The sequence below is a fragment of the Aureobasidium namibiae genome (genome assembly GCF_000721765.1).
Source record: "Aureobasidium namibiae CBS 147.97 unplaced genomic scaffold scaffold_4, whole genome shotgun sequence".
In the NCBI taxonomy this organism is placed as follows: domain Eukaryota; kingdom Fungi; phylum Ascomycota; class Dothideomycetes; order Dothideales; family Saccotheciaceae; genus Aureobasidium; species Aureobasidium namibiae.
The window spans coordinates 486,474-513,138 of record NW_013581205.1 but is presented as its reverse complement, the minus strand read 5'-3'; the positions used below and the strand labels follow the sequence as shown (position 1 = coordinate 513,138).

At 51.9% G+C, this 26,665-nt stretch overlaps 9 protein-coding genes across 9 annotated transcripts; 5 read left to right on the top strand and 4 right to left on the bottom strand.

Annotated features, from left to right (window-relative positions):
- Nucleotides 1-27: 27 nt before the first annotated feature.
- Nucleotides 28-1,357, bottom strand: M436DRAFT_41604 (cobW-domain-containing protein; the record flags this gene model as incomplete). Its single annotated transcript, XM_013574096.1, has 3 exons — nucleotides 28-1,010; nucleotides 1,075-1,158; nucleotides 1,228-1,357. The coding sequence occupies 3 exons, from the start codon at nucleotides 1,355-1,357 to the stop codon at nucleotides 28-30; spliced, it is 1,197 nt and encodes a 398-aa protein (XP_013429550.1).
- A 327-nt stretch (nucleotides 1,358-1,684) lies between these two features.
- M436DRAFT_61791 (Mob1/phocein) lies at nucleotides 1,685-3,271 on the top strand (the record flags this gene model as incomplete). Its single annotated transcript, XM_013574225.1, has 2 exons — nucleotides 1,685-1,792; nucleotides 1,850-3,271. The coding sequence occupies 2 exons, from the start codon at nucleotides 1,685-1,687 to the stop codon at nucleotides 3,269-3,271; spliced, it is 1,530 nt and encodes a 509-aa protein (XP_013429679.1).
- Nucleotides 3,272-3,923: 652 nt separating this feature from the next.
- On the top strand, nucleotides 3,924-5,745 carry M436DRAFT_41092 (MFS general substrate transporter; the record flags this gene model as incomplete). The annotated part of the gene is made up of 5 exons (XM_013574007.1): nucleotides 3,924-4,295; nucleotides 4,409-4,605; nucleotides 4,661-4,770; nucleotides 4,825-4,973; nucleotides 5,026-5,745. 5 exons carry the CDS (start codon nucleotides 3,924-3,926, stop codon nucleotides 5,743-5,745), a joined length of 1,548 nt encoding a protein of 515 aa, XP_013429461.1.
- Nucleotides 5,746-6,510: 765 nt separating this feature from the next.
- Nucleotides 6,511-6,983, top strand: M436DRAFT_79790 (uncharacterized protein; the record flags this gene model as incomplete). Its single annotated transcript, XM_013574398.1, has 4 exons — nucleotides 6,511-6,521; nucleotides 6,596-6,679; nucleotides 6,790-6,842; nucleotides 6,901-6,983. The coding sequence occupies 4 exons, from the start codon at nucleotides 6,511-6,513 to the stop codon at nucleotides 6,981-6,983; spliced, it is 231 nt and encodes a 76-aa protein (XP_013429852.1).
- Nucleotides 6,984-7,186: 203 nt separating this feature from the next.
- Nucleotides 7,187-8,390, bottom strand: M436DRAFT_41201 (Arv1-like protein; the record flags this gene model as incomplete). Its single annotated transcript, XM_013574029.1, has 4 exons — nucleotides 7,187-7,303; nucleotides 7,356-7,928; nucleotides 7,976-8,029; nucleotides 8,202-8,390. The coding sequence occupies 4 exons, from the start codon at nucleotides 8,388-8,390 to the stop codon at nucleotides 7,187-7,189; spliced, it is 933 nt and encodes a 310-aa protein (XP_013429483.1).
- Nucleotides 8,391-8,676: 286 nt separating this feature from the next.
- On the top strand, nucleotides 8,677-12,702 carry M436DRAFT_41654 (nuclear pore complex protein Nup155; the record flags this gene model as incomplete). Its single annotated transcript, XM_013574107.1, has 1 exon — nucleotides 8,677-12,702. One exon carries the CDS (start codon nucleotides 8,677-8,679, stop codon nucleotides 12,700-12,702), a length of 4,026 nt encoding a protein of 1,341 aa, XP_013429561.1.
- Nucleotides 12,703-13,257: 555 nt separating this feature from the next.
- Nucleotides 13,258-14,920, top strand: M436DRAFT_61787 (uncharacterized protein; the record flags this gene model as incomplete). The annotated part of the gene is made up of 2 exons (XM_013574224.1): nucleotides 13,258-13,381; nucleotides 13,572-14,920. The coding sequence occupies 2 exons, from the start codon at nucleotides 13,258-13,260 to the stop codon at nucleotides 14,918-14,920; spliced, it is 1,473 nt and encodes a 490-aa protein (XP_013429678.1).
- A 955-nt stretch (nucleotides 14,921-15,875) lies between these two features.
- M436DRAFT_61786 (kinase-like protein) lies at nucleotides 15,876-17,614 on the bottom strand (the record flags this gene model as incomplete). The annotated part of the gene is made up of 3 exons (XM_013574223.1): nucleotides 15,876-17,406; nucleotides 17,459-17,535; nucleotides 17,597-17,614. The coding sequence occupies 3 exons, from the start codon at nucleotides 17,612-17,614 to the stop codon at nucleotides 15,876-15,878; spliced, it is 1,626 nt and encodes a 541-aa protein (XP_013429677.1).
- A 980-nt stretch (nucleotides 17,615-18,594) lies between these two features.
- On the bottom strand, nucleotides 18,595-20,230 carry M436DRAFT_40838 (RGS-domain-containing protein; the record flags this gene model as incomplete). The annotated part of the gene is made up of 4 exons (XM_013573961.1): nucleotides 18,595-18,702; nucleotides 18,756-18,943; nucleotides 18,994-20,113; nucleotides 20,171-20,230. 4 exons carry the CDS (start codon nucleotides 20,228-20,230, stop codon nucleotides 18,595-18,597), a joined length of 1,476 nt encoding a protein of 491 aa, XP_013429415.1.
- Between the last annotated feature and the right edge of the window lie 6,435 nt (nucleotides 20,231-26,665).

Sequence of the window (26,665 nt, the reverse complement as noted above, 5' to 3'; positions counted from 1 at the left end):
GACACTCAGAGTCGCGAGCTGAGCGCGCTAACCCAAGACAGCATCTTCAAGACTCTTCTGCAAGGCTGCAGGTACCAAGTTGCGACCAATAAAGACAATCTTGCCTTTGTCAGAGGAGCTTTTCTCGTTCGAGGCGCCGACGTCTGCAGCATCAATAAACTCAAAGACCTCACGTACACCCTGCAAAAGCTTCACTCCACCCTCCTGCATGACGAGACGTCCCTTGGTACGGTGAATCTCAGGTCTCGAGCCCGCGGACTCGACCGACACACCCTCGGCATCCGGATGTGAGATGAAGAAACGCGTCCATAGGATGTTGCGCAAGAATGTATCCAGCTTGTCTAGCTGAGCTGATGATAGAGGGGGCAATGTCAAGGTTGTTGTCGAGATGGCAGGGTCCAAGTGACTGTGGCCTTTGCTGGCGAAGTCGATGCTGTCGGCGTCTACTTTGTCGTAGGCATGTAGATCGAGTAACACGCCTTCTAAAGCTGGGACCTTGCTGTGTTCCGTAACATGTATCTTGGCCAAGGCGTTTATGGAAGAGATTCTGGCCTTGACTTGATCGAGCTCGGCTTCCGAGACTAGATCTGCTTTGTTGATGACAATAACATCTGCGTGCGAGATTTGCAGATGTGCTGTGCTGAGGTGAGGGCCGTGGGCATGTTCAGTGCCATCGGTCTGAGCTTCTGACGGCGTCGGCTCAGACAGACAGCGAATGATATTCTTTGCGTCGACTAGAGTCACAATGCCATCGAGGTAGATTGTGCTACCCAAACCATCGTCGACCCAGAATAGAGGAGCGAGATTGCCGGGATCTGCTAGACCAGTTGTTTCCAGTAGGATATAATCAAAAGCACCTCGCTTCTCCATGAGGGATTCGATGGCACTGACTCCAGTGTCCTTGACGGAACAGCATAGACAGCCATTGGCCAGTTCGAGCCATTCTTCGACTTGTTGGCCTTCTTGACTGACGGTCAAACTCTTTTCGATATCTGCAGAGTCGCCAAATTCTGTTTGAGACTCATACTGTCAGAGCCTAGTCATAGAGGGATAATGTGATAAACCAGGTCGCACCATTCAAGATGACGGCAATTTTCTTTCCATGGCGTTCATTCAAAATGTAGTTCATCAAGGTGGTTTTGCCAGCTCCAAGGTAGCCTAGACTATGTTAGTCTATCTATGATAATAGCAGGACTGAGCAAAGCTCAATTTGTTGGAGCTGCACACCAGTAATGATGGTGATAGGGACCCTGGTCAGGTTCATGTCATCCACCTCAGCAGACAAGTTCTCTGTGTCATTTGGCTGGTCGGCAGCTACCAGCATAGGCGGGCCATCGTCGTCAAACTCCATATCCATGGTTGGTATGTTCTTGCGATCAAACAAGATGGTAGATGAAATAAATGCTCAGGTATGACGCGCGGGCTCGGGTCGGATGGTGCCGAGCGGAGTGTTGGGGATGACAAGACGCGACGAGCATGTGCCTGGACATTTACAATTACAACTTCGACCGCATGTTTACCTTCCCGAGAGCAGGAAGACGGCCATTCTTTTTCTTCTGAGCAGACCAGAGCAGCTTGAAAAGATCCAATGGCTTCTCCGTCCAGTTCTCCCAGGCTCCCCAGCCCGCCGCCCATCGCCGAAGACCAAATCTCGCCCAGCGCAGGTCTCGACAGCGAAGAGAGGATGCTTGGAGCTTCTCACAAGGCTGATGTCGATGCTTCGAGGAGGATCAGACGCGGTACGAGAGCTGAGGATATGCAAGAAGGACCGCCGCTTGTCGAGCTCCAGCAAGTGTGTTGATTGGTGCTCAAGTCTCTTCCAAACAACAGCTGACGCCCTCCTGTCTAGATCGATTCGGCCTTTCAACTCACCGAACACCTCAAAGCCCTACACAACGAACACACGCAGTCATGTCGCGTCGCCATAGACAAAGCCACGGCGCAATCGCTAGCCCAACCACCGCCCGGTGTCGATCGCGGAATCTGGTTGTACGAGCTGTGTCGCTTCCTCACACAAAAGGCAAACATGATGGCCTGCGCTCTCTTTGCCGACGACCCTCCCTGCTCAGCTGCTACCTGCCCCGAGATGCGCGCTAGCGAATGGCAGTACCTCTGCGCCGCCCACGAACCTCCCAAATCATGTTGCGCCATCGACTACTGCTGCCACACCCTCGATTGGTGCGCTACTGCATTGACCTCGACCAAGCTCTTCCCCAGCAGGCTCGGTCTGGGTACTGAGACGCTCTCGGCTCAAGCACAAATCCGTAAGATGACCGAAGTCTTCCGCCGAGTCTATCGCATCTTTGCCCATGCCTGGTTCTCTCACAGAGACGTCTTCTGGAGAGTTGAGTCTAAGACGGGTCTATACTTGCTATTCAAGACTGTTTGCGACGAATATCGCTTGATTCCTGAGGACAATTATACCATTCCTCCTGAAGCAGAAGGCATCGAGACCACACCCGTCGCTACTCGCGCTGTGCCTACCATCCTACAGAGAGATTCGCCTGATATAGAGCCCGCTGCTAGTCTCACAGTTGTCTCCGGAAACACCACAAAGAGGCACAGACACACCATGAGCCACGATCGTTCCGTTTCCGTTTCGACTGTTATCCATGAAGAGGTTGAAGAGGATGAAGATGGCGAACAGCCCACTGGACATGGTCCTCTCCTGCTCACACGAGTCGAGACCGCCCGGCATGAGGACGGGCCCCCTGCCCAACAAGAACAAGAACAAGAACAAGACCAGGAGAAGGAACAAGAAATACCCGCCGAAGACCCTCCACCTTATGCAGAAGACTCTGTTCTAGAGCAGCCAGAGAAATCACAACTCACAGAAGAGGCGCTCACCAACCCTGAGACGGATGCTGCAGAAGCTTCTGCGTCAAATTCCACACCAGAGACGAAAACAAAAGACGAGAAAGAGACAGATGGTTACCCGTCAAGTGACCCTCCCTCATATGCCGAGATTGCTTCGACAGCTAGCACTTCAGAAACGAAAAATGATACCGCACCTACCTCCGCTGTCGAAGAGGAGCCACCCACAGACTCGACTTCACCTACAAAGGCAGAGCCAACGGAGACAAGTGAACAGGATACGACAAGAGGCACGAATGTGGAAGACTCGGAACCCAAGACCGAGACGGAAGATGACGAGGCGCCAGCAGAGAAACCTTCTTTCGAGGCAGAGGACGAAGCTGCTCCTAAACCCTCAGAGGTTGCTAACTCAGACGCTGCGGACGAGACGGAAGCAACAAAGACTGTAGCCGACTGATGAAAAGTCCTTCATGATGATCGTGTGTCGACCTTTAATCACATGCAAATAGATACCCTTTGTAGCATGCATTCGTTAGCACATTGCTTTTGTTGATGATCGTCCTGTCCATTTGCAGTCTTGAGCTCTTTGAGAATGGCTATGTGGTTCAAACACTCCGTACCTGTCCCGCATGAATGCAATATAATATGGAGGAAGCAGGGTGGTCAGCATTGATCAAGGGTCCAGGTCCTCAATCTACTTCCGCACAGACCATGTGTCGTCTTTCAATCCTACAATGTCACCTTCCTATTGTGCCTAAGTCGGAGGATACACGGCTGCCGATAGAGACGACTCGGTACTTTTGGGACGAGTCGATCAACTTATTTGATCTGAAGTGATAAACCGTCTTCCTGCCTAGATACCCGAGATAGTTCGTTTCTCGTCATCCCTCCACTGTTGCGTATGCTTGTTGATGCCTTGCCGGCGGTGTCTTGCTCAGGAACTTTGGAAGACCTATAAATTTTCTCGTCCAGCTCTTCGACCATCCAACACCGCAGAAAGTAAAGTGCAGTGTCCTTGTATTTGAATGTTATCTGCGCGATACATCTCTGATCAAGTTTCGCCATAATCATCTTCCGACCATACATAAGCTGCTCTCACACGGTCAATCATGTCCGGCAGCAACAGCAGAGATGCCACCATAACGGCTCTAGGAGGCGCCGCAACCCATACACACTCAAACCCAGCATCAACTACGATCCAGGCTTCCGAGACCACACCTCTACTGGCAGTATCATCAGAAAATCCAGTCACCCAAGCCGATTCCGAAACATTGGAGATCAACAAGATTGGCAGCACAGAGACTGCCGCCGAAGATGACGATGACGACAAGCCTTTACCTGTGGGCCAGATCATACTCTTGTGCTATGCTAGGCTTGTTGAGCCGATCGCTTTCTTTTCCATCTTCCCCTTCATCCAGCAGATGATTTTGGAGGTTGGTGGTGTTGAGGAAGAGGATGTTGGATTTTATAGCGGTTTGATTGTAAGTATTTCATGGCTCTCTCCAAAACGCCTTGGGAACACGAAGCAGAGGCTGCTGTTCTGGGACATGGCTGGACTACAGAAGACACGGAAATGCTGACATTTTGGCCGCAGGAATCACTCTTTTCCCTTACACAAATGCTCTTTATGATCTCTTGGGGCCGCGTTTCAGATCGATACGGAAGAAAGCCAGTTTTGGTGTACTCTGTTATCGGTGTCTCCATCATGACTTGCCTGTTCGGTTTCAGCAAGTCTATGTGGCAGATCATCCTGTTCCGCTGCCTTGCTGGAGTGTTTTCTGGCACCATCGTGTGAGTATTCCGTTCATATGTGATTTAGGTGTATGTATACTAACAGACACACCAGTACTGTCAGGACCATGCTCTCGGAAAACTCGACCCACAAAACTCAAGCGCGAGCATTTGCTTGGTTTGCATTTTCTGGCAATATGGGCATCTTTCTGGGACCTGTCATTGGTATGTATGATCCACGGATCCAGGTGTGAGCAGTCCGCTGACATGCGATTCAAGGTGGTGCTTTGTCTTCTCCTGCAAGCCAGTATCCTCGTGTTTTCGGGGGCATCTGGTTCTTCGAAGAATATCCGTATGCACTGCCGAATATCGTGGCCAGTCTGTTTGGCTTCAGCGCCGCTGCCATCTCAGCCATCCATCTCAAAGAGGTAAGTCTTTGCACTTGGGTTAGTTGCATCCGCTGACGTATCGATTTTGCAGACTCTGGTGTCAGCGAAGGAAAACAGCGGACCCGTCGAGCCACCCATGTCAATCTGGCAACTAGTCAACCAGCCCGGCGTCTCTTTCACCTTGTTCATCTGGTGTTTCGTCTCTCTCATAGGCCTCGCCAACACTGCCGTTTTCCCCGTCTTCTGGTTCACCAGCATCCCCAAAGGTGGCTACGGCTTCGCGCCTATCCAGATCTCGCTTATTTTGGCCCTCGGAGGTATCTCGCAAGCGCTCTGGTTGCTCTTCATCTTCCCACCCATGCAAAGACGCTTCGGTACTGGAGGTGTTTTGCGCTTCAGCGGTTGGCTCTTCCCTTTGGCGAGTATCTGGAACCCACTGCTTCAGTATATGCTCAGAAAGGGCGTTACAGCTCCTTTCTGGACTTTGCTTCCTATCACGACCATCATTGGTACTGGAGCCGCTATGGCGTTTACTTGCGTTCAGTTGTGCGTCAACAACGTCTCACCATCGGCAGCTAGTCTGGGTACGATGAACGGATTGGCCTTGAGTATGGTTGCTGGTATTCGTGCTGTGGCGCCTGCGTTATTTGCCAGTCTGTTCGCTACAGGCGTCAAGACACAGATTCTGAACGGCTACTTGATTTGGTTGGTCATGCTCATCATGACATTGATCTTGTTTGTGGCAATCAGATTCTTGCCCGAGAAGGCTGAGGGGAAGGTCGTGAAGAATGCAGATGAGGAAGATGCATAAAAATGTTGACCTGGATGGGGCCTTGGATGCTGGGATTATCTTGCGGTATATGCAAGACGAGGTAGAAGGACAAATCGATGACCTCGATAGTTGTTGCGCAGCAGCAGTATGGTCTTCTACGGAAAGACGGTGATCTTCCAGACAGCACCGAATCGAGCATAGATTGCGGGATACTGTCAGATACAGAAGAGCTTCCGGGACAAAGGACTATGTTCCTTCTTAGTCTTGAAGCCTGAAATGGCCAGGGTGCTAGCAATGACATGGAACAATTGCAACCATTGGCGAAAGAATTCCTCGTCCTTTCAGCATGAGATTTTCGAGCTCGATAGTCAGTATATCATTTGAATGTTTGCTGAGCATTTCGGTTGTGTGTTTCGTACTGGCAACATGTGTGGTGACGATGACAATGATGGTAAAAGCAAACTAAATGCTCAGGAGATCCGCACGAATACCCAACTTTGCTCCTCCGCTTCGTGCCAACGGATTTTGTCAGTGTAGAAGGATATTTATTCGAGTCGACAGCCTTGTATGGTAGCAGCAGAGATCCAAAGTCATATTCTACATTCCTCCGAGAATCGAACTGTTGTGTTTTGGAGAAAGATGGAAAGCCGGCCCAAGATAATTAGTCGATGCCAGGCCAGATGCCAACGCCAAGCCCCAGCGTCATCGCGACGACGACCCTTGGATGATAGGTGCACCGCAGCGAACGGGCGAAAGCGAATCGCGAAGTGTACATCACCCTGTCAAATACTCAACACATCAAACATGGCTAACGGGTATGTCGCCGGTCGCATCCAAAGCAGCAGATGTATCGGGATCGGTGGGCTAATAGCGACGCGCGCACAAACAGGTGGAGTCTTCTGGTCGGCCTCCTCTTCATCTTGGCCTTTTGCGCCGTTTCCTGGTTCGCCAGTCCCAAGGGCGAGACACAGACGTGAGTGCTTCACTTCTGCTGCTCTCCAAGTGATCAGCATGGACATACGATACAGTCGAGGAGGAGTATGCTGTGAGAGAAAGCGGCTAACCAGGCGTCAACAACAACAGTGTCTGGCGATCCACCCTCATCCTCTCGGCCTGGAGCTGTTACCTCATGTGGGGTATGTACTCGGCCTCTGCTCATGGCTGGAATCTCGCGACTGACCCCCAACGACATAGCTATCACGTTCCTCGCCCAGTGGCATCCCCTCATCCAACCCCAGCGAGGCGACCTGAGACCCGAGTACGTCCACAGAGACTAGAGGAGAGAAGGCAGGAAACATGGCAAAAGAGAGAAAGCAGCATTTCTCAAAGAGAACATTGTACTACATTGGCATTTGGCGTCATGACTGGGAAAGGATACACTGTGACATATCACTCGTAATGGGCTCGTCTCCTGGCAGCCCTTGTTTTCGATACTCCAACTTCTGGGATGTGTGTATTGTTGTTGCATGATGTGATTGCGCTATTGTCCTATGCCCACGTGCATTGCGAGTCGTTTCCACAGCTCGAGTACATCGCCCGTCTCGACGACCCCGGCAGCTGCCGCGCCAGATCCTACTCCAGCAGCCCTCAAGATGCCCTGTGATGATGTTAGCTCAGATCTGCCATTCTTAGACATGCAGGAGACTTACCCAGCCAACACCTGCTCGACACACAGCGCCGACTGCAGCCAACACAGCAGCTCGTATGACTCCACACTCGAGCAAGATCTCCAAAGCAGCAACATTGTTGATGATGACCGCCCACGAGACAGCACTCGCGCTACTGGGTAAATCATACTTCCATATCAACAAAAGCAGCGGAAACAGCTTTGTAAAACTCGACACCAGTAGTGCCGTGCTGATGACCGCAGGATGAGGGTAGTGAGGAATGAGATAAGACAGCGGTCGAGGTAGACGCAAAGACAAGAGCGTACGGATCGGTAGATGGAATGCGATAGTCTCTAATGCGCATAGCAAGAGGAAAAAGACGTATTGGAGGATGATGGGCTGTTCGTTGAGGAGGTAAGAAGTGGGGAATAGACCTTGAGTGCTCGAGTCGCTGATTGCCGTAGCATTACTCATAGGGTGAGCGAATGGGTCTGGTGGTGTTGGCATGGAGATGGTGTCGGTGGCTGGAGAAGAGGGCATGGCTTCTTCTATGCGAGCCCAAGTCAAGTATACGTCGAAGAGAAGGAGTAAGACACCGAGGCGTATTATGGAGGGCTACTGCAGTGAGATTTGGACAACAGACATGGCATGTGAAGACGTACGTTGAAGCGTCCATCTTCTCGACCCAGACGGTTGAATAAAAGATGCCTGTAGACCTATACATATAGGTCAGCACTGACTGAAGTTGGGACCTGTTGGTGATTTCAACGGAAAGGTGGTTTGAGAATATGTTTTATATCATGATTGGAGACGAGTCGAGATGCAAAAGGAGATACGAAGATGAACAAGAATAAGGAAACATGGAAGACATAGAGGAAGGGTACCTACCTGAGGTTTGATCAAGACTAGATCAAGAAAAAGAACAACAAAATCATGCTCGACATATTTGTCTGCAAAACGCTTGCATCGAGGGCATTGTGTCAAGCGGACGCCCTTTCCCAAAGTACGGTCATCGGCCTTACTGTATGTTGTGTACAGACTGCTTACAGGATACCGGCACTCGATACATATGGGCATTGTATTTGAGACGAGGTGTTGGTGGAAGATGGTCGAAGGCATCGAGGAGTGTTTCTGACGAGTGACAGCATTGGAAGGTCTGTGCGCTTGGGCGCGTCCAAAGCTTTGTCGTTGGTCTCGCATTTCAAGGTCGCTGCTTGTGCTCGGAACAAGTTTATGTTCTTTGCAGACCACCTCTTCCGCATCGACAATGGCTCTGGCAGGACCTCCACCGACGCCGCAGCGTCCTCTGCCAGGTGCCTTCTTCAATACTCCGGCGCCCGGTAGACCTGGCAGTTCAGGCCAGATGCCGCAACCACCATCTTTCCGTTCCAATGCCGCCGCGACTCTAGCTGGATACCGCGCCGGCCAGGTCAATTCACGCGATGCGACTGCTCAAAGGCCCGCCGCAGCCCAAGATGCGCTCGCCCCCATCGAGCGCGCAGCCCGCACAGTCAACGTAGCCCTCCAGAGCGAGGCCCAGTACCCGGCCCTCGACAACTACGTTGGCCAGGGCATCTCGAACGACTATGACACCACCTTCAACAACGCCTGGCAACCCTTCCAGCGCACTCGCAGCTATGACATCCCCGAGCAAATCTTCGAGCAAGCAAACATGGCCCAGGTCTCGACACACCTGGGTCTGTTCGCCGAGCTAAATCACGCTTTCATTGTCATCGACTCGTCGCTATATCTCTGGGATTACACACATCCCAACCCCGAGCTCATTGGCTTCGAGGACCAGACCAATGCCATAACAGCCGTCAAGCTGGTCAAGCCGCGCAAGGGCGTCTTCATCGAATCCATCACACACTTGCTGGTTGTCGCAACCCATGCTGAAATCCTGCTCATCGGTCTGGCAGCTGCGAAATCTGCCCATGGTGGATGGGCCGTCCAGCTTTACTCGACCAACATGAAGGTGCCCGTCAAGGGTACCTCGATCAGCTACATCGAGTCCTCGGACAAGACTGGTCGCATTTTCTTTGGTGGAAATCAGGCTACCGATGTGTGGGAACTCACCTACCAGCAAGAGGAACGCTGGTTCGCCAGCCGATGCTCCAAGATCAACCACACAAACTCGACCATGACGTCTGCTTTCCAGTTGTTGCCTTTCGGTGCTCGCTCGGAGCAGGAGCACATCAAGCAGATGGTGGTGGACGATTCGCGCGATTTGCTTTACACCCTGTCCTCAGCTTCGACCATTCGTGTCTACCACATGAAGCCAAACAACGTCCTCGACCTGGCCTTGTCACGTCCCTTCACCAGCCTGCTGGCCCAGATCGCTCATATGGTTCCCAGTTCTGATCTCCTTGCGCGCAACACTACTCTTGTCTCCATCAGCCCCATCTCCGCTCAGGAGACTAACAGACTCAGTCTCCAGGCTCTTACCAGCACTGGCTGTCGTATTTTCCTTAGTGCCACCTCGGGCGCCTTCTACGGCAGCTCCTCCTCTTCCGCCCCAACCAGCATGCAGGTCCACCATATCAAATTTCCTCCCAAGGACGGCGAAACCGCTCCTCCTCAGCCTCAACAACCCCAGTCAAACTCCGCTTCGCTCGGACCGTATTCTGCCAGCCCTGCAACCAATCCTTCAACCCTGGATACCAGCACTCGCTTCCTTGCCAACACAAAGGCCGGCGTTAGATATGCCCCTGGTTACTCATGTTGGGTCGTGCCAAACCCGCAAGATCCTCACAGAGACTCCATCTTCATCACCGCTCCCGACTCTGGTCGCATCAAGATGCCGCGTGACGCCAGCCATGCTACTCTGTTCCCCGAAATCGGCATGTTTCTGGAACTTCCTTACCCTTCTCAAGGCATTGGTCTGGTCAGCCCTTCTTTCGCTGCAGCCTCTACACCTCTGGGTTTCGCCAACGAACTCGCTGTTCAGTTCGACCAGGCTCCTACCGAGATTGCTGTGCTCACCAGTACCGGTGTACAAATCATGCGCCGCCGCAGACTGGTAGATATCTTTGCTTCCCTTGCTCGCTACGGTGGTGATGCAGAAGGTCGCGATGGTCAGGTGAAGAAATTCATTCGAAACTATGGCCGTACTGAGACCGCTGCCACCGCTCTCGCTGTCGCTTGTGGTGAAGCTTCTGATGGCAACGCCGATGCTCGTATCACAAACATCACAGAACCAGACATTGTAGATTTTGCAAGAGAATCCTTCGTCACTCAAGGAGGAAAGCCTATGCTCAACGAGAACTCTGTCTTGGACAACAACACTCCTGCCATTGACAACGTGCGTCCCTCCCCTAGACACGACGGCATGGCGTTGTACATTACTCGATTGGTGCGATCCATCTGGAGAGCTCCAGTTCTGACACAACTGGTCACTCCTCAAGGTGGACTCGTGGTCACATCGACTGTAGCACTCACCAAGCTACAAAACATTCAACGCGCTCTGAACTCGTTACAAGAGTTCCTGAACAAGAACAAGAGTACCATCGAAGGCTTGTCTGGACCCGAATCTCTGGGACGCGTTGCCAACAAGCAAGACGAACTCTCTCTGCAAGGCGAACACCGTGCGATGAACGCTCTGATTCAGCTCATTTCGAGCATTATCGAAGGCATCGCTTTCGTGCTCGTACTCTTCGACGAGAAGGTTGATGAGATCATCTTGTCCCTCCCCGAAGCATCTCGCGCGCGTGCCAGGCAACTTACCTATGAGGGTCTGTTCTGCTCACCTGATGGCAGAAACTTGGCCAAGGAGCTTGTCAAGGCAATTGTGAACCGCAACATCGTCAACGGGTCGAACGTTGACACAGTAGCAGAAGCTTTGAGAAGACGCTGTGGCAGTTTCTGCAGCGCCGATGATGTTGTCATCTTCAAGGCTCAGGAGCAGGTCAAGAGAGCATCAGAGGCCGGTCCTACATCCGAGGCAAGTCGCAGACTGTTAAATGAGAGTTTGCGACTATTCCAAAAGGTGGCTGGGTCGCTGTCGATGGAGCACCTCGAGTGGGCTGTCTCACAATACATTCCCATGTCCTTCTATGCTGGTGCCATACAGCTTGCTTTGACTGTCGCACACGAGTCTGATCGTGCAAACCGTGCCCTCTCATGGCTGAGGGACGACTGTCCCGAAGACGACCCGCGACAGAAGGCCTTCGAAGGCAGAAAACAATGCTACGATCTTATCCATCAAGTGATAGTGTCTCTTGAGCAGTCATCTGAGGCAAACCCTGATGGCGCCTTCTCCACTACCGCCAAGAGACAATCCGAGGCATATGAAATCATCAACAACTCCGATGATGAAGTCTTCCAGAACAATCTTTACGACTGGTACATGGGTCAAGGGTGGAATGATAGGCTTCTGGAGATCAGCTCGCCATATGTCATCAGCTACCTCCGCCGACGTATGGACAAAAACCCTGACCATGCGGACCTGCTCTGGCGTTACTACGCACACCACAACAACTTCCTCGAAGCTGCTTCAGTACAACTGCTGCTTGCCAAGAGCGGCTTCGACCTCAACCTCGAGCAACGTATTGGTTACCTCAGCCGTGCCAGAACCAACGCCTCTATTCGCACTGTCTCTCTGCTTGACGCTGCACAAGGCAGACAGCAGCTTCTGCGCGAGATCACCGACCTCCTGGAAGTGGGCAACATCCAAGACGACATCCTACAACGTATGAAGTCAGACCCTCGTCTAACAGAACAACGCCGACCTCAAGTATTGAAGGCACTCGATGGTCAGATTCTCGAGGTTGCCGAGTTGTTCAACCAGTATGCCGACCAGGCAGGCTACTACGATATTTGCATTCTCATCTACCACTGCGCCGACCACCGCAACCCTGCAGATATCCAGGCAACTTGGCAGCTACTCATCGAGCAAGTCCACCAAGAAGCAGAAAGCAGTGACCGAATGAGAGCATTCGAATCAGTAGCACTGAAGGTGCGCTCATTAGGTCAACGTCTGCACACTGCAGAGGCCACTTTCCCCATTCCTATCCTCCTTCCGATGCTCCTCCGCTACGCACTCGAGTACCAGGCCAATGCCGCCTCACCAATGTGGGTCATGGATACCTTCCTCGAGCTCGACATCCGCCCCTCAGCACTGGTGCCTGTCGTTGAGCAGATGTACTACACCAACGAGCAACCTTTTGTGGGCAGACATCGCCGCATCCTCGCCGCCGATCTCATCTACCTGATCCAAGCGTGGCTGCGCGAGAGCGAACGTCACGGCGACAGCGTGCTCTTCGGCAGCGAAGAAAATGCAGCCGGTATCGACGAACTCCTTACTGGTCTTGCCGGAAGCCAAGACCTAGATCCGGAAAAGCAGCAGGCAGTGGACACACTGAGAGGCAGAATCGCTCAGGCCATGCGATAAAGGGTGGAATGGATTTCTCGTTGTTGTTGTTGTTGTTGTTGTTGTCGTCAGCCAGGATAGGATGTGTGCTAACAAGGGTTTGGGGTTCATGCAAGGTTGTGGCGTGGCGTTTTACTCGAGATCTTTTGTCGTTTGTAACAAACCCCCTTTATTCTTCGGGGATCAGATAGTAGAAAGGAAAGCAAAGTACAGAAAGCTTCTGTTGCACAATTCTCTCACCGATATTCTCTCTTGCAAGTGCTTGGTGACTGCTCGATCTGCACGTGTTGAAGCTTGGCTTGCGGATTGTTCTTGGTCTTTGTGGAGCACGTGTTGTTGTAGTTTCCATTTCATTGCTGTGTGTTAGATGCTTCTCTCGGTCTGCTGCTTCCACGAGAAGCAACTACACGCTTATAGAACTTGTTCTTGAGTAGGAAAGAAAGTCAGTTGATCGAGTGAGGAACCAGAGAAGCACGGACCACCATAATCTCCACTTGGGCAGTTAAACAACCACGAGAGTCCCCGGTCGATTAAGACCTCCTGTCATATTCTTTCCTCTTTCGTCCAACTGCCAACATGATTATCGAAACCATACCTCTCGACATTGCTCGAAGGCGACAAGTCTTGTTCGAACTTAACGAAGCCGTTACTCTGTCTCCAGAAGAGTACGAAGAAATAAAGCCGTGGGTCTCAAATTGGTGTAAGTATCAAAAGGGGACGTCGTGAATACATACTTGATCATGCCTCTGTTTAATCATTTCTGTGAAATTGTTCTTTATTCCACGATATCATGTAGTTTTGTCCAAAAATTTATGCTCGAAACCGCAATCATCATGTTACAGCATCATCATCAACCCTCGAATCAACCAAATGCTAATAACCTCGATCAGACAGCAACGCAAAAGCCGGAGCATATTCACCTCGCTTCAACACACAACGAACATACTACCGATGTCTTTTCCACAAGGAGAAAGCAGCACCCACCGCCAGCAAAGGCATACGAGCACGACCAACCCGACAACCACTAGACAAACCATGCCCCCTCACCATGAGCGTAGTCGCCAACTATGCAAGCGATACACAGACAATCCTCAACTACACCGTTGATCGAAACAGCCCCTATGACAGATGTCCAGATCATACGCACGACTTGGATCTGGTTGATCAGACTCACAGATGCGATGGCTTGAGGGAGATTGCTCATCATAAGATGTGGCAGATGGCTCCTGATGCCAAGGCTGCTGTGGTCTTTCAGAGTATGAAGGAACTGCCGCAATTCGAGGATGCGGGTGGCAAGCATTTTACCTGCGGAGAAGTGTATTACATAGGCAAGAAGTTCAGAAAGCCTACGGATGCGGTGGCAGCCAAAGAAGCAGCGTCTGAAGCGCCTGCAAACCCTACTTCGGAAGCAGAAGGTCAACCTAGCCAATTCAATGACGGTAATCCGCCTTCGTGGTTAGGATCCAAAACCAGGAAACGGAAACATGCCTTGGAAGCACGGCCACCTAAGAGTGGTGCAAGGCCTTGGCCAGCATTGGCAGAACATCCTCACCAAGAGTCTCAGAGGAACAGTCTTCATATCACGGTCGACAGAGAGGACTTGCTGGCACACTACAGACGTCCAAATCAATCAGCACCGTCACGACAGCTTGTGGATCCAACACTAGAGGGACAGGAACGACAACGATATCCTAGGGACACACCACCCGGCGACATCGCTTCTCAAGTCAGAGCCATCCTCACTCGACCAACTGCCGGCGCCGAACACGCCACCTCGACAGACAACACACACTCGCCAGCTCCGATCGACTTGACATTCTCACCAGGTGGCTGTTCACCGCCACCTCAGGCATCAGACAGACCAACACAATGGCGACCGTCACACAATGACTCTCACCAACAATCACAACACTCAAACATGATACTACCTAATTGGATGACCGCCAATGGACCAGCGCTTCTCCATACCCGACCCGTTCAACCCGGCCGATCAGCCATCATGGTGGAAGCACCCGTCAGCATTGGAGACTTACTACGGAAAGCTGCACCAAGCAATACACCACGACAATCAGATGTCTCTACAGAAGACCGACAGGCGAAGAGAGTCAGAACGAATCTGCAACATCAGCCGAGCACTAAGATCGAGCGCGCAACTTTGAGAGAGTTGCTAAGTATGCAGCCGCCAACTGCGATTGAAAGTGAGGAAGGGGGACGCTTCCCACCTAATCCTTTTACTTGAGTATAATGCTGTTTACAAACGAGGGGTTGCAATTTTACAGCAGGACATTGATGATATGCTGAGTGTGCATGAGGCTAGAGAGAACGAGTCGCGACCAATCCGTGGTTGATGGAGACTAAATCTCAGCACCTGAAGCCTTTGTCTGGAGTGCTGATCAAAGGGAAGAGATAACACTGAATACGCACGAAGTGTGACAAAGAAGGGCCCATCCATCCAAGGAGGGGCCACTGGAATGAGCCTGCCATACGTGGTGGGTCGGGGATGGACTCCGCACGTTGCTGTGAAGAACGTTAGCGGGAAATGACTCTCGAGTATATCTCTTAAAGCACCATAGTCTCTCTCTGTTCACTTCGATCCTTGGTCCTCCAACTGGTGCTCTTTCCTCTGTACACATCGCCCTTGTAGCGTGTCCTCCTTACCTTTTGGTGGTATATGCCTCTCGTTAGCACTTACCCACATCCCTCACAAAGCAACTAGCAATGACAAGATTACTAAGAACTTGGAAAGGCCCAAAAGAAACAATTAGAACATTGAGAACCCAAAGGGGGATTATAATACCATTTTTCCGGTTTTCCCCTCAATTCCCAACTCTGTATCCCCAACCCAGGACATTGATATCCCTCTCCCACCTTCTGCTCCACAGAATAGACCCAATAACCCCATCGCTGACCTTTCTCCAAAAGAAAGAAAGAAAGAAACGAAAATATCAGTGTGCTCATGACTCTTTTTTCCAACGGTGCGCGTGAAATGATTATAAAAACCCCTGCTCAAACAAGAGGGAGTTGGAGAAAGAACCCAATTGTGAGGGATCAGGTCCCCAAGAAGAGAACCGAAAGTAGTGTAAGAGGGGGGGAAAAAAAAGGTAAAGCTCGCCATGAAAAGACGCGAAAAGAAGAGAAAGAGAAGAAGGAGAAATAACCAGAAGAGGGCAAGTCGACACGGCAGCAAAAATCCCTTACTCCCTAGGCATGAGAATCGCATCCCGGCAGAGCACGGCAACCCTCTTGAATAATCTACGCCACTCAAGTGGATCGCCCTTTGCCTTGACGAATCTGACTTCCACAAGACCATCTTCGGCGATAGACTCGAGCACTACATTGCCGCTGAGTCCTTGCTTGCGGCCGTCGACCATGCGGATACGAACATGGGCTTGCTTCGCCTTGTCGTCGGCAGCTGCAGCGGCAGGAATGGGTACATTGAGTGTATGCAGAGCGCTGCGAATGGTGCCCAGCAGCTGAGGCAAAGCTTGGTATGAGTAGAAGCGAGCGAGCGATTGCGCGGGCACGATATCGCGGAAGCGGCGGGCATTTTGCGTTAGGGACAGAGGGACGTTATGGCTTTGGCTGAACTGGGTCATGTGCGGTTCTTGCGAGAGCTGGGCGGCGATGAGGTCGTGAGTCATGGCGACACGAGAAGAGTCGTGTGCGGTTACTGGTTGGGAAGCTGTGAGGCCTGCCAGTCGTGGCGGAGCTTCCCAGTCAAAGGGTTGGTCGAATGCTGGGGTGACGGGTTGTGTAGACATGAGGGCGGGTGCAGGTTGTGATTCGACTTGTTTGGGTTGCGGTTGACTTTGTGAGTCGGATACGGTGGTGAAGTCAATGTGCAGGCGTTCGATCATGTTGGTGGCCAGGCCGACCGAGTCCGAGACGGTGCCTTTGGAGTTCATGAATTTGTTCGGACGCGTGTACCATGAATGGATGCGGATGTCGTTCAGCTTGAAGCGCTCCGTGACGTCGACCTTGAGCATGCCTCGAAGCAGACTCAAGGCTTCCGAGGGTATCTTGTCCCAGAGCTCGTCTTCGGGACGGCCTTGTGTCTCGCAGAAATGGTAGAACTCGTCGCTCTTTTGCGGCTCGGGCTGGTCCCAAGGCGTGTTGCCTACCAACAGCACAAACAGCACAATGGCACAACTCCAGATGTCTGAGAGGTTGGGGTTGTAGCCAAACTTTCCCTCGCCATGCTTCCTCTTTTGATTCGCGTAACCGACCTGGATGATCTCGGGGGCGATGTACGGTGGACTGCCGCATACCAGGCCGCACATCTTGGAGTCTCCAGTCTTGGGGTTGAGGAAGGCCGTAGCAAGGCCAAAGTCTGCCAGCTTCAGGTCACCGTTGGCCGTCAGCAGCATGTTCTCGGGCTTGATGTCTCTGTGGGCGACACCCTTGCCATGGCACCAGGCGATGGCATTGACGAGCTGCTTGAAGTAAAAGTGGGCAATGTCTTGACCTACTCCCTCGTCGGCCTCGATTTTGTCAAACAAGTCGCCGCCCTCGGCCAGCTCCATGGCAATCCAGATCCATGATTGGTCGTCGCCGTGCGACAAGAAGCGGATAATGTTGGCGTGGCCCGACACCTGTCCATGCAAACTGATCTCGAGCTCAATCTGCTTGGGCCGCAATCGGCCTACCTTGAAGGCATGCTCTTTGTTGATGAACTTGACGGCGATGACGGGTTTCGGCTTGTCCTTGGGTACTGCCTTGCGAATACTGTCATCTGTCAGCGGCTGACTCGTAATCAAGACACATGTCGAGTACACACGCTGCATATGCGCCGGATCCGATCGTCTTGGAGACGAGTCGAAAGGGCAGATTGCTCGGAAGTGGAGCTGCCTGCGACTGTGGACCGCGTTAGAGGAAAATGTCTTGTGCAAAACATTCGTTAGACCAAGGGACCTACACCCGGCGGGACGCCCATGACTTGTGCTATAGCCGATGATGTCTTCTGGAAGTAGCAGTTGCAGCTGTCACCAATGCGCTTTTGTTATTATTACAAGACTGCAAGTTTGCTTGTTTCGATATTACTGTTGACAATGATTCAAGCCGGAAGACGCGTTGGAAACGCGCCCAAAGCGTGCTCAAAGAAGCGTGGCAGCCACTCGCAAACCCGAACTGGAACCTTGTTGCGCCTCCTCTTTACCGTCTAGCCGTTCACATCACTCTTGACATCTCTTCTTATAACACAAGCACATGATAGTGAGATAAGCAGTCTTCATAGACGTGTCATGCTATTGTTACTTCTACAGTCCTTCACGCAGCTTCGTGCTTGCATCAATGTCCTTCCTTCAGACGTGTCCTCCTTGCAATCGCTGAGTCGTCAAAGTGCCGCCATTCTCTCTGCTGCCGCCGCGAGCCAGGTCGAAATGCAAGCATAGCAAATGAAATAAGAAATGAACCAAATAGAAGAATGAAAAGTCCATCTGTGCGAGAATGAAAAAGCAACCTCAAATTACTTGTCATCCCCCATGTTTCCAAAAACAAAAGCAGAAGAAAAAAACGCCGATCTGCTATGCACCCTGAGACGCCTGTGATGCCTTTATTCAGAATCGAAATACCAGAAATGAATACAGCGTGGGCTATGACCCACGGCTTTCGAAAGACGGGCCACACGAAGCAATCCGCCGCGCCATTTGTTGATAGGATTATCCAGAGTTGTTGTCGGAGAAAAATCATTTCCAAGGCTGACACGCCTCATTGTGTACGGCGTCATTGTGAGAGATACTTTGGGGCTCGGATTGCGTCGTGTCTATGTGCGACGAGATGATTACGTCGTCTCGCCAGATTTCGTCTTCCCGAGACGGCCGCTTTTCTGGTGTGACCCAGGATGGGTGGGAAAATTGGTATCGAAAGTGGCAAGATGGGGATTATTTAGATATGGTCGATGCCAGTCAGCGTCTTTTACGACACTGAGGCGGCGGAGAAGGCTGCGTTCATCTGATCGTAGTTTGTGCGGTTCTCGAGCATTCTGATGTACTTGGGGTCTCTGCTGAACTTCGGGACAGAATCCTGATGGTGGGTCAGCCTTGGTTACTTTCACGAGCAGGTGTTGCAGGACTCACGCTGGCCATGAGCTTGAAGACGCTGGTCTGGGCCTGGTCGAACAGAGTGGCAACTTCATCCAAGCTAGTAATCATCTCGGTGTCTTCTCCTACAGCACGGGTCATGCGGCTAGCAAGCGCATTACGCAGGTTGTGGTCAATGTTGAGCTCGCATGGCGAACCGGGAGCAAGGAAAGCATTGTACAAGCCTGGACAAGGGTTAGCTTTAGTTGACAAGATACCAGTGAGATGAGCTTACTGTATGCCGAAGCCAGGGTCTCGCGGATGAGATCGAGACGAGGGGCAGGAACTGAGCGCTTGGCAGAGTTGTAATCTAGCAAGAAGCTTCTAACTTCGAGATAGAACGTGAGGTTTTCCTCGCAGTGGGTTTCTTGGAGGAACTCGCGGAAGACTAGGCGCTGGGCGGGGTCGTGGATGATTTGTGACATTCTGGTCGTGTTGGAGTCGCGAGCAACACCGGGGGGGAGCTTGACTACGACGGGCTCTCCGTTAATGGATCCATTGGGACTTCTGACCCAGCCAGCGATTCTCATTCCCTTGTCAGTGACGCCGTAATGCGCTGTCTTCAGGGGTGACCAGCGCGAGGCAGCGGGCGAGTTACGCTCTTCGGTCAAGTTAACAATCAATTGATGTACCATGAATTGCTGGGCAATGTCACACGCCTCCTTTCTGTTCACAACCATGCAGCAGTCCATGAGCCAATCGAGGGCCGACTTGCCGGTGAACATGTAGGGGGTATCCTTCTCGAACTGCTTGCGCGATCTCATCATGTGCACGCCGACCAGGCCAGTTGCGTAGTCATGTATCGACTCGGAATCGGCAGTGGCAGTGCTCTTGAGGTTGGGGCCTTCTTCACCACAGAATCTTCTGAAAACAACCTCAATGGTGCCGCGGTCGATGTTGATGTTGTCGTTCTCGGGCACGCGTTCGAGGATGACGAGTTGCATGGTATTGCGAGCCGAATCCAGCAGCTCATTGACGTGGCGTTGGTGGATGCCGTTACGCTGGCAGAAGCGAGTGAGAACACGCATGCCCTTGGGGGTCAACTGCCACACGGAACTCCTCGAGCTGAAGTCTGTCTTGCCATCCAGTGACTCGACGAATCTTGCTTCGCAGAATCTGTTGCAGACGGTGCGGGCCATCTCCTTGGCCATGGAGAAGGTGGTGGTTGTCGTAGTGGTGACGATTCTGGAGGGGTCTTTGGGGTCGGGCATGCGGTTGGATTGGGAGAATTTGAGCGATCCAAGGTTGGTCAGAGCTTCATCGGTGGTAAAGGTGTGCTCGACCTTGGTGAAACGGACGCGATGAGGGGTCAGAGGCAGACTGACCATCAATGTCGAGAAGAGATCCTTCAGATCCTGCAGAGATTCGGGGTGAGCTAGGGAAGACGGCGAAACATTGGCAGATGGACTTACTCTTGTGAATGGACGGTCATCGTCAGTCTGACGCAGCAGACGGGACGAGGTTTGATGCATCTTCTGTCGATTGTTGATTTCCTGTACAGCCCAGGGAGGAGTGGTGGCCGAGAGAAAGGTGTTTAGCGAGATTCGCTTGTCGTCGAGGCCGGGGCGGCGGGGGTGGTAGTCGAGCGAAGACAGCGACTCCTGGGACAGGCGGGGGGAAGCGCGTGTGGGGGATTCGAGAGAGTCGCTCGCAGCAGTAGGAGCGATACGGCCCAGCGAGGTCAAGCGAAGATGCTGTGAGGGCTGACGCGGAGACGCAGCAGCAGCAGCAGCAGCAGCAGCGGATGATGAGCCGGGATGGGGGAGCGAGTTGGTTATGACGCCGGCAGATCGGCTCGCCGAGTCTTCTGTGGTAAGGCTGTCGTGCTTGGTTCGCTGATATTCACGTGGCGAAAGCGAATCTTGACCTAGACACAGCTCGTCGGGCACGGGGGGCAGGACTGGCGACGGCGAGGGCTGCTGGAGAGACGCGAGGACGGTGGATGCAGGAGGACAAGTGCTGGACGGGGTTGGATGAGGCATTGCACGGCTCGGTGGCCTGGATATCGTAAGGCCTTTCAAGTTTCAAGTACTGTGGGTACGACCATGCTAGCCCGAGCTAAGAATTCCACCAGCGCCGCTTCATGTGTCAATTTTCGGAGCCATGAGATCAGCTAGCCGGCGCCCTGCTCGCGTGGTAGCAGGGGTTTGATCAACCTTCCCCTTTCTGTGGATAGCGCCGTTGGACCAGCTCAGAGGGGCGGCCACGCTACCTCGTGCGCAATGCTTCACCAACTATTGTTCATTATTCACCCGTTGCCCACTAACACCAAATGTTTTCCAAACGGCTACAGCTAATTCTGCCCTCCCATGCACCGTGCCTGCCTGGCCACTCGGCCCTACGCACGTATCTCGCTCGCCTTTTCCTCCTTGACAGCATCGTTTGCCTCACGGATATTCGTGTGCTTTTCTTCGCCTGTCGATCGTGCGAGTTCGCTGTTTGTTCCGCCCTCCTGCGCATCCCATGTCTACAGTACGCATGTAGCCATCCCTCACTAGATCGTATGGCGTTTTGAGTCATCCGCCACGCCTGCAGCCCGCCTGATTTGCTTGATTCGTGTGAGAAAAAGGTTCCCACATGCACGTGTCGCTTAGCGTGTTGCAGACGCCGATCAAAGATTCCTGTCTTCTCGGGGCAGGGATCTTCGTAGAGCTGCCTGCTTCTCTGGTTTCATGCGCCATGTGCGGTGTGCGTGAGACGGCTTCCACGCCTTCCTCGATTCACTTGTGTGCTTCTGCCAACCCTGTCTCGTCGTGTACAGAAAAGCCACCATCACCAACAAAGCACCGTTGAGATGACGGCCAAGATGGAGTCAACAGCCTCACGGAAAGACTCCGCTTCGTTACCCTTTCCTATCTCCAACACTGACTCGACGGCCGCACTAACCTCTCATGTCCCCATACGGCCCAATCCCCTAGAAAATAAAATACGGACGCAGATGCCAATCGTCCTTACAGGCGCACAGCAAACGACACATGTGGATCTCGATTGACCTAGAGATGGTTCTCAGCATATCCATGTACCCATGTACACTCTCCTGGATGGTTACCTGATCTAGGTGTACCATTCTTTGCCGAGATCATCAACTGTTGGAAAACGATTTTCCCCTTGCTGGCGGCTTGCCTCGGGCGTCGATGAGCGTTTTCCATCGTCCGACAGGACTGACATGGCTCTCGTATGTGCCATCAGCTGCGGGCATGACCGCTCGATTCGGGTGCTGCCCTGCGCGCCATTCAATATCGCGGGTGTGAGAATACTATGACGAGCTCATAGGGCGCATCTAAGCTTAGATTTGGTTCCATCTTTCGGTCCAAGGGAATGCTTGTATGTCTTTTTCTTCCTGCTGACCGATGAGCAGTCTAATCTGGTTAACGCTGTACGTATTCATATGTTGCAAGAGAAGATACAGAGTTTGGGTAGATCGTGTCCATGTGGCACTGCCGGTGGTTAGAGATCAAAGCGTAAGCGCATTGCCGAGAGCGTATCCAACGGAAGCTGAGGCCGGCGGGCCGCGGCCATGTTGTTGACAACACAGGGAAATGTGATCAGTCACGAAGCGGGCAGGCTCGGAAAATGAACGTGGGGAGAGCTCTGCTCACTGGGGTGCACTGTGCAGTAGGAAACCCACCCTGGCAGCTTTCCCTCTGGGGTTCATCGAAGCGACAAGTCAACAACATGCTGGTCCTGAATCCTGGCTATCATTTCAAATCGCGCAGCTGCAGGATCACGAGCACTAATGCCACGCGATGGGGACATATCCAGAGAATTGGTTGTTCCGTGAAGATCACACGGTTGACAGGCGGAGATCTGCATGTGCAATTTGTCCTTTTCGTCACAAAGAGATCTGAATCTGGCTCCTACACTCCAAGCGTTGGTCGCTGTGGCTGATACCACCCATTCGAAAATGCTGACACCAGCAGGCCAAGCTCCGGAGCTTGCCCTGCTGTACGACCACACTGTCGCAGTAAACTGCCCTCTTTGTGCTAGGTAGGTCATCGGGCAACGCCTAAACATGTCTCCGAGGCAGCTCTTCTACCTAAAACCAAAAGCCAAATCAATCTTTGCTGAGCAGCAAGCGTTTGGGAACCGACGCTTGACCAATCATCAGTCAAGCTGTTGAAGCTCCTGCGCTCGGAATCTTTGTCGGCTGAGTATTCTCACCGACCGTTGAAACCCAGTCTTTCTTTGCACAGCATCTCCTTGGAGAACAATTCGGAAGCTGGGCCGGAAGCGGGTAAGTTGGAATTTAGAGAGCGGCGGCTCCGTAGGGCAGACGCTCGTTTCCAACCACGATCGGAATCAAGGGTGAAAGATTCGCAACTCGCGTCTCTACTTCCGCGTTGCTAACATCATGTCGACAGAACGCTCCGAGCAAGCACCGTGCTTTGACCCCGGTCTGAGCCAGCACGTGGGCGATAGCAGAGGGATAGTATGTCTGTCACTGCTTACCGCTAATCGTCGATCATACTAAGCACGTCGCTGAGTCGTCTCACTGGTTTGCGTCGACCTGAGAGTCATGTCGAGCATCTCCAAAACCGAGCGGTAACCCGAGGTGAGATGAGAAGAGGGTCTCGAAGAGGCCAAACACGCATGTGGCTTGCATGCGGGAAGCTTTCCACGTGGCAATCGTGTGGTATGCCTTGGCACAGTTCGTTCGGCGTTTGTCCGCAGTGCGAGGCTGCGACTCGTGCTCACTGATGACACAACAGTGGATGGTATGGTATCAAGGGAGTCAATGCGTGGCAGACCGCCTTCCAGTGAGTAACAATTCCCCGGTCGCGCTTCGGATTTGCCTCGCGGTCATCGCAATCAGAATTGTCGGTTTCGAGAAGTGTTTTTTTCTTACTCAAACTGCGCAAAACTCTAACCACGAGCTCGTGAATCGGAACCGAGCGGTCCGGGCAAACAGCGAGCATATTGGGACTAAAGCAGAAGAGGAAATTGACTAGAACAAGAGCCGAAGCCTTTGGAAGATACAACAGCAACGTCCGAATATCAAGCCCGCAGCCACAAAAGGCCCAACCACTTTGACATCACCGTCCAATATAGCAGGGGAAGAATTTTTGCTTCTCACCTCATTTCGGTCTCGCGAGTTTGGCTTCTGTTCTAGAAGTTCTGACGTGAGTCGCAAAAGCTTCCATCCCTGTTCTACGGAGCTTCGAGCGCTCCTTTTAGAGTTGCAACAGGCGAGAATGGAGGCGCCCATCCGGGGAGGGCTTCCCAAATTTCCACACATTCTCTCAACACCTGCAGCCACCGTCGTCTTCTGTGTTTGTCTTGTCAACATATTCTGATTCGATTTGTTGCTTGCCGGTTCGGTTGAAGATGTTGCAGTGTATGATATTCATGGTCATTGGTTCAACATCTTGGATACAATCGAGGGCTTACCTGAAGCTTCCGTATGAACCGAATCTGGGCCATGAAGACGCAGAAGCAGTTGCAGACGGCCTCGTCCACATTATGGATGTTCGGAGGCTTAATGTTCCATCTATCTCTGACGGCACAGAGTACTGCGCTGCAGTCATGCTCATGAGGCGCCGAAAGTTTCAAGAAAGGGTGCGTCGAAATCGAAAAATATCTGGTCAGGGTGCGTGCCCAAACCAATGTATGCAAGCAAGGCAAGCATGGTGAAGCAGAACGAGTTGTTGTGCGAATCATGGCTCTCAGACACTCAATTTCTTCTGCCACCCACTCATTACCTCTCCCCTCCATGTGATCGGCCACATTCTCAGCCGCGTGTCGCGCATTTGTCGTTTCTGTTGCTCAATCTTTTTTTGCGATCATCCCGAGTTTCTTTATCAACCACCACTCGGTGTTTCTTTGCTATTCCCGCAGTAGCCGTTCTATCCGCTCGTCTTGATCGGCAACACGTTTGACAATCATTCTGCTCACGATCCGACCAAAAAGTCGGTTCCTGAAGAATGGCACGCTTGACGCGCATGCGAATGCCACATGTACGTATGCAATATACAGCCTGGCGAAGCGCATACATGCTGCAGGAATGCAACATGCAGTGCGGAACAACGTGAGCATACGCGAGAGAAGGGTGCTTGCCGAGACAACAAGATGCAAGCCAAACCGACCACGCATGATGCGAGCATCGCGCAGCAAGAAAGAACGAAACACTAGATGATGCGCGTAACGGCAGCATCACTTTCACCATCGAGAGGCAAAATCAAACAAAACGATCCTCTCTGCAAAGCTTGAATCACTCTTGCTCTCATTTGACCATTGCAACGGACCAATTCCGCAAAAGCCAAACATTGATCGACAAAGACTTGCAAAGGAAGCACAGCACAGTGACGATTCCATTTTTCCACGACCCAAACAAAACGATTCATGCAACATGCAAGAAGGATTGGAACAGAGCCAGACGATCGTTTTGCTCTTTAGGTGCCTCCGAAAACTGATAAAGCACATCAACCACGAAACGACCAACTTGGAGCAAAGAAAAACGCCCCCGATAACGAACCACATCATCGCGTGTGCCGGCAAAGAACAAAAAAAGAAACACAAAAGCAGATCTTGTTCGGGGTTTCTCGGGGGCCTCGTTTTCTTTTATGATTTGCACCAATAATGCGACGACATCTTCGTTTTCCAGACATGTGCTCAGACGCTCAGCCAGGACTACAAACAACATTGAAGCTGAAGTTGCTTATCAGTGTGGTATGTTTCAGCCGAGGAAGCCCTTTATCCGGGCGGTGAGCTGAACTTCAGACCGTTCCTTTCTGCATGATTGGGGGCGGCGGCGGCGGCGGCCACCACAACCCACCCAATAACGTGGTTACATTTTTGCATTCGTTTCAGATATATTGCGTTTCGCCGCAGCAGCAGAAGAAGGTGGAGTGAGTGACATGTGGGTGTGGTGGTGGTGGGATCCCGATCAACATGGAAAAGACATTCCCGAGGTTCGTTGGTTTTCTCTTTGGTGCTTGCGCTTCACTTTCATGATCTGCTCGCTCCATGAATCATGGTGTCTTGTCTATCACTTGCTCCCTTGCAACAGGGGTATGCAAAACAGGCGGTGAAACAGAAAGATAAGTCACGAGCACAGTTGCCTTTTTCATGAAGAGCATAGTATTGATAAGGGCTCGACATTGGACCTTCCTCACTGGTGCAAAGGAGTGTGCCTGGACAAGGTAGAGTGATAGTATAGGCAGGGATATAGCTATATCGTGTCTCGCAGAAAGGAACGCTCGTACGTGGGGCTATACCACTTGCTTACCGCTGTCAGAAGCTCATATCAACTGCCGTTCGTTGGTTGGTTGATAGGGCTTTGTTGTCGTGTTGTATCTAGCGAGTGTTGCGAGCGGTATGATTCGCTGCGGTATAACACATGAGCAGTTTCGTCATATACCTACAACGCATTGCTTTATATTTGAATATGGCGAAGGATGAAGCATGTCTTGTATTGCCGTTGGTTAAGACCATCAATGTCAGGAGGCCCATCGTTGTAGAAGGTATCGATTGATCCTCCCTACACACTTTCGAACAGCAAAAGTAATATCAATTCCACTGATGCTCTCACCAGTCGATACGAACACAGCCTACTAGTATATTCCACACAAGACAGCCCTTACATCAAAACTCAACTAACAAACCATAACCGCTGCTTGTTCGAGCCTGTATCTGGCACTACAAAGCGCTCTCCCAGCCTGTCATCAGCATGGACCACACAAACTGCCGAGGATGCGAATCCGTGTTTCGTTCTCAACTTCGCATGCAATTACTCCGCGATCACTCTGATTTGACAGTCTGCTGCACCGTGTGAGTTTTGTGTACGGCCGAAGATATACAGATTACACTTCAAAGCTAGCAAAAAGACCACGTGCGATTCCGCATGAACGAACAGGTTTTGAAACCGTTTTGCGGGTTCAAAGTCAGAAATCCCATGTGGAATACGACGT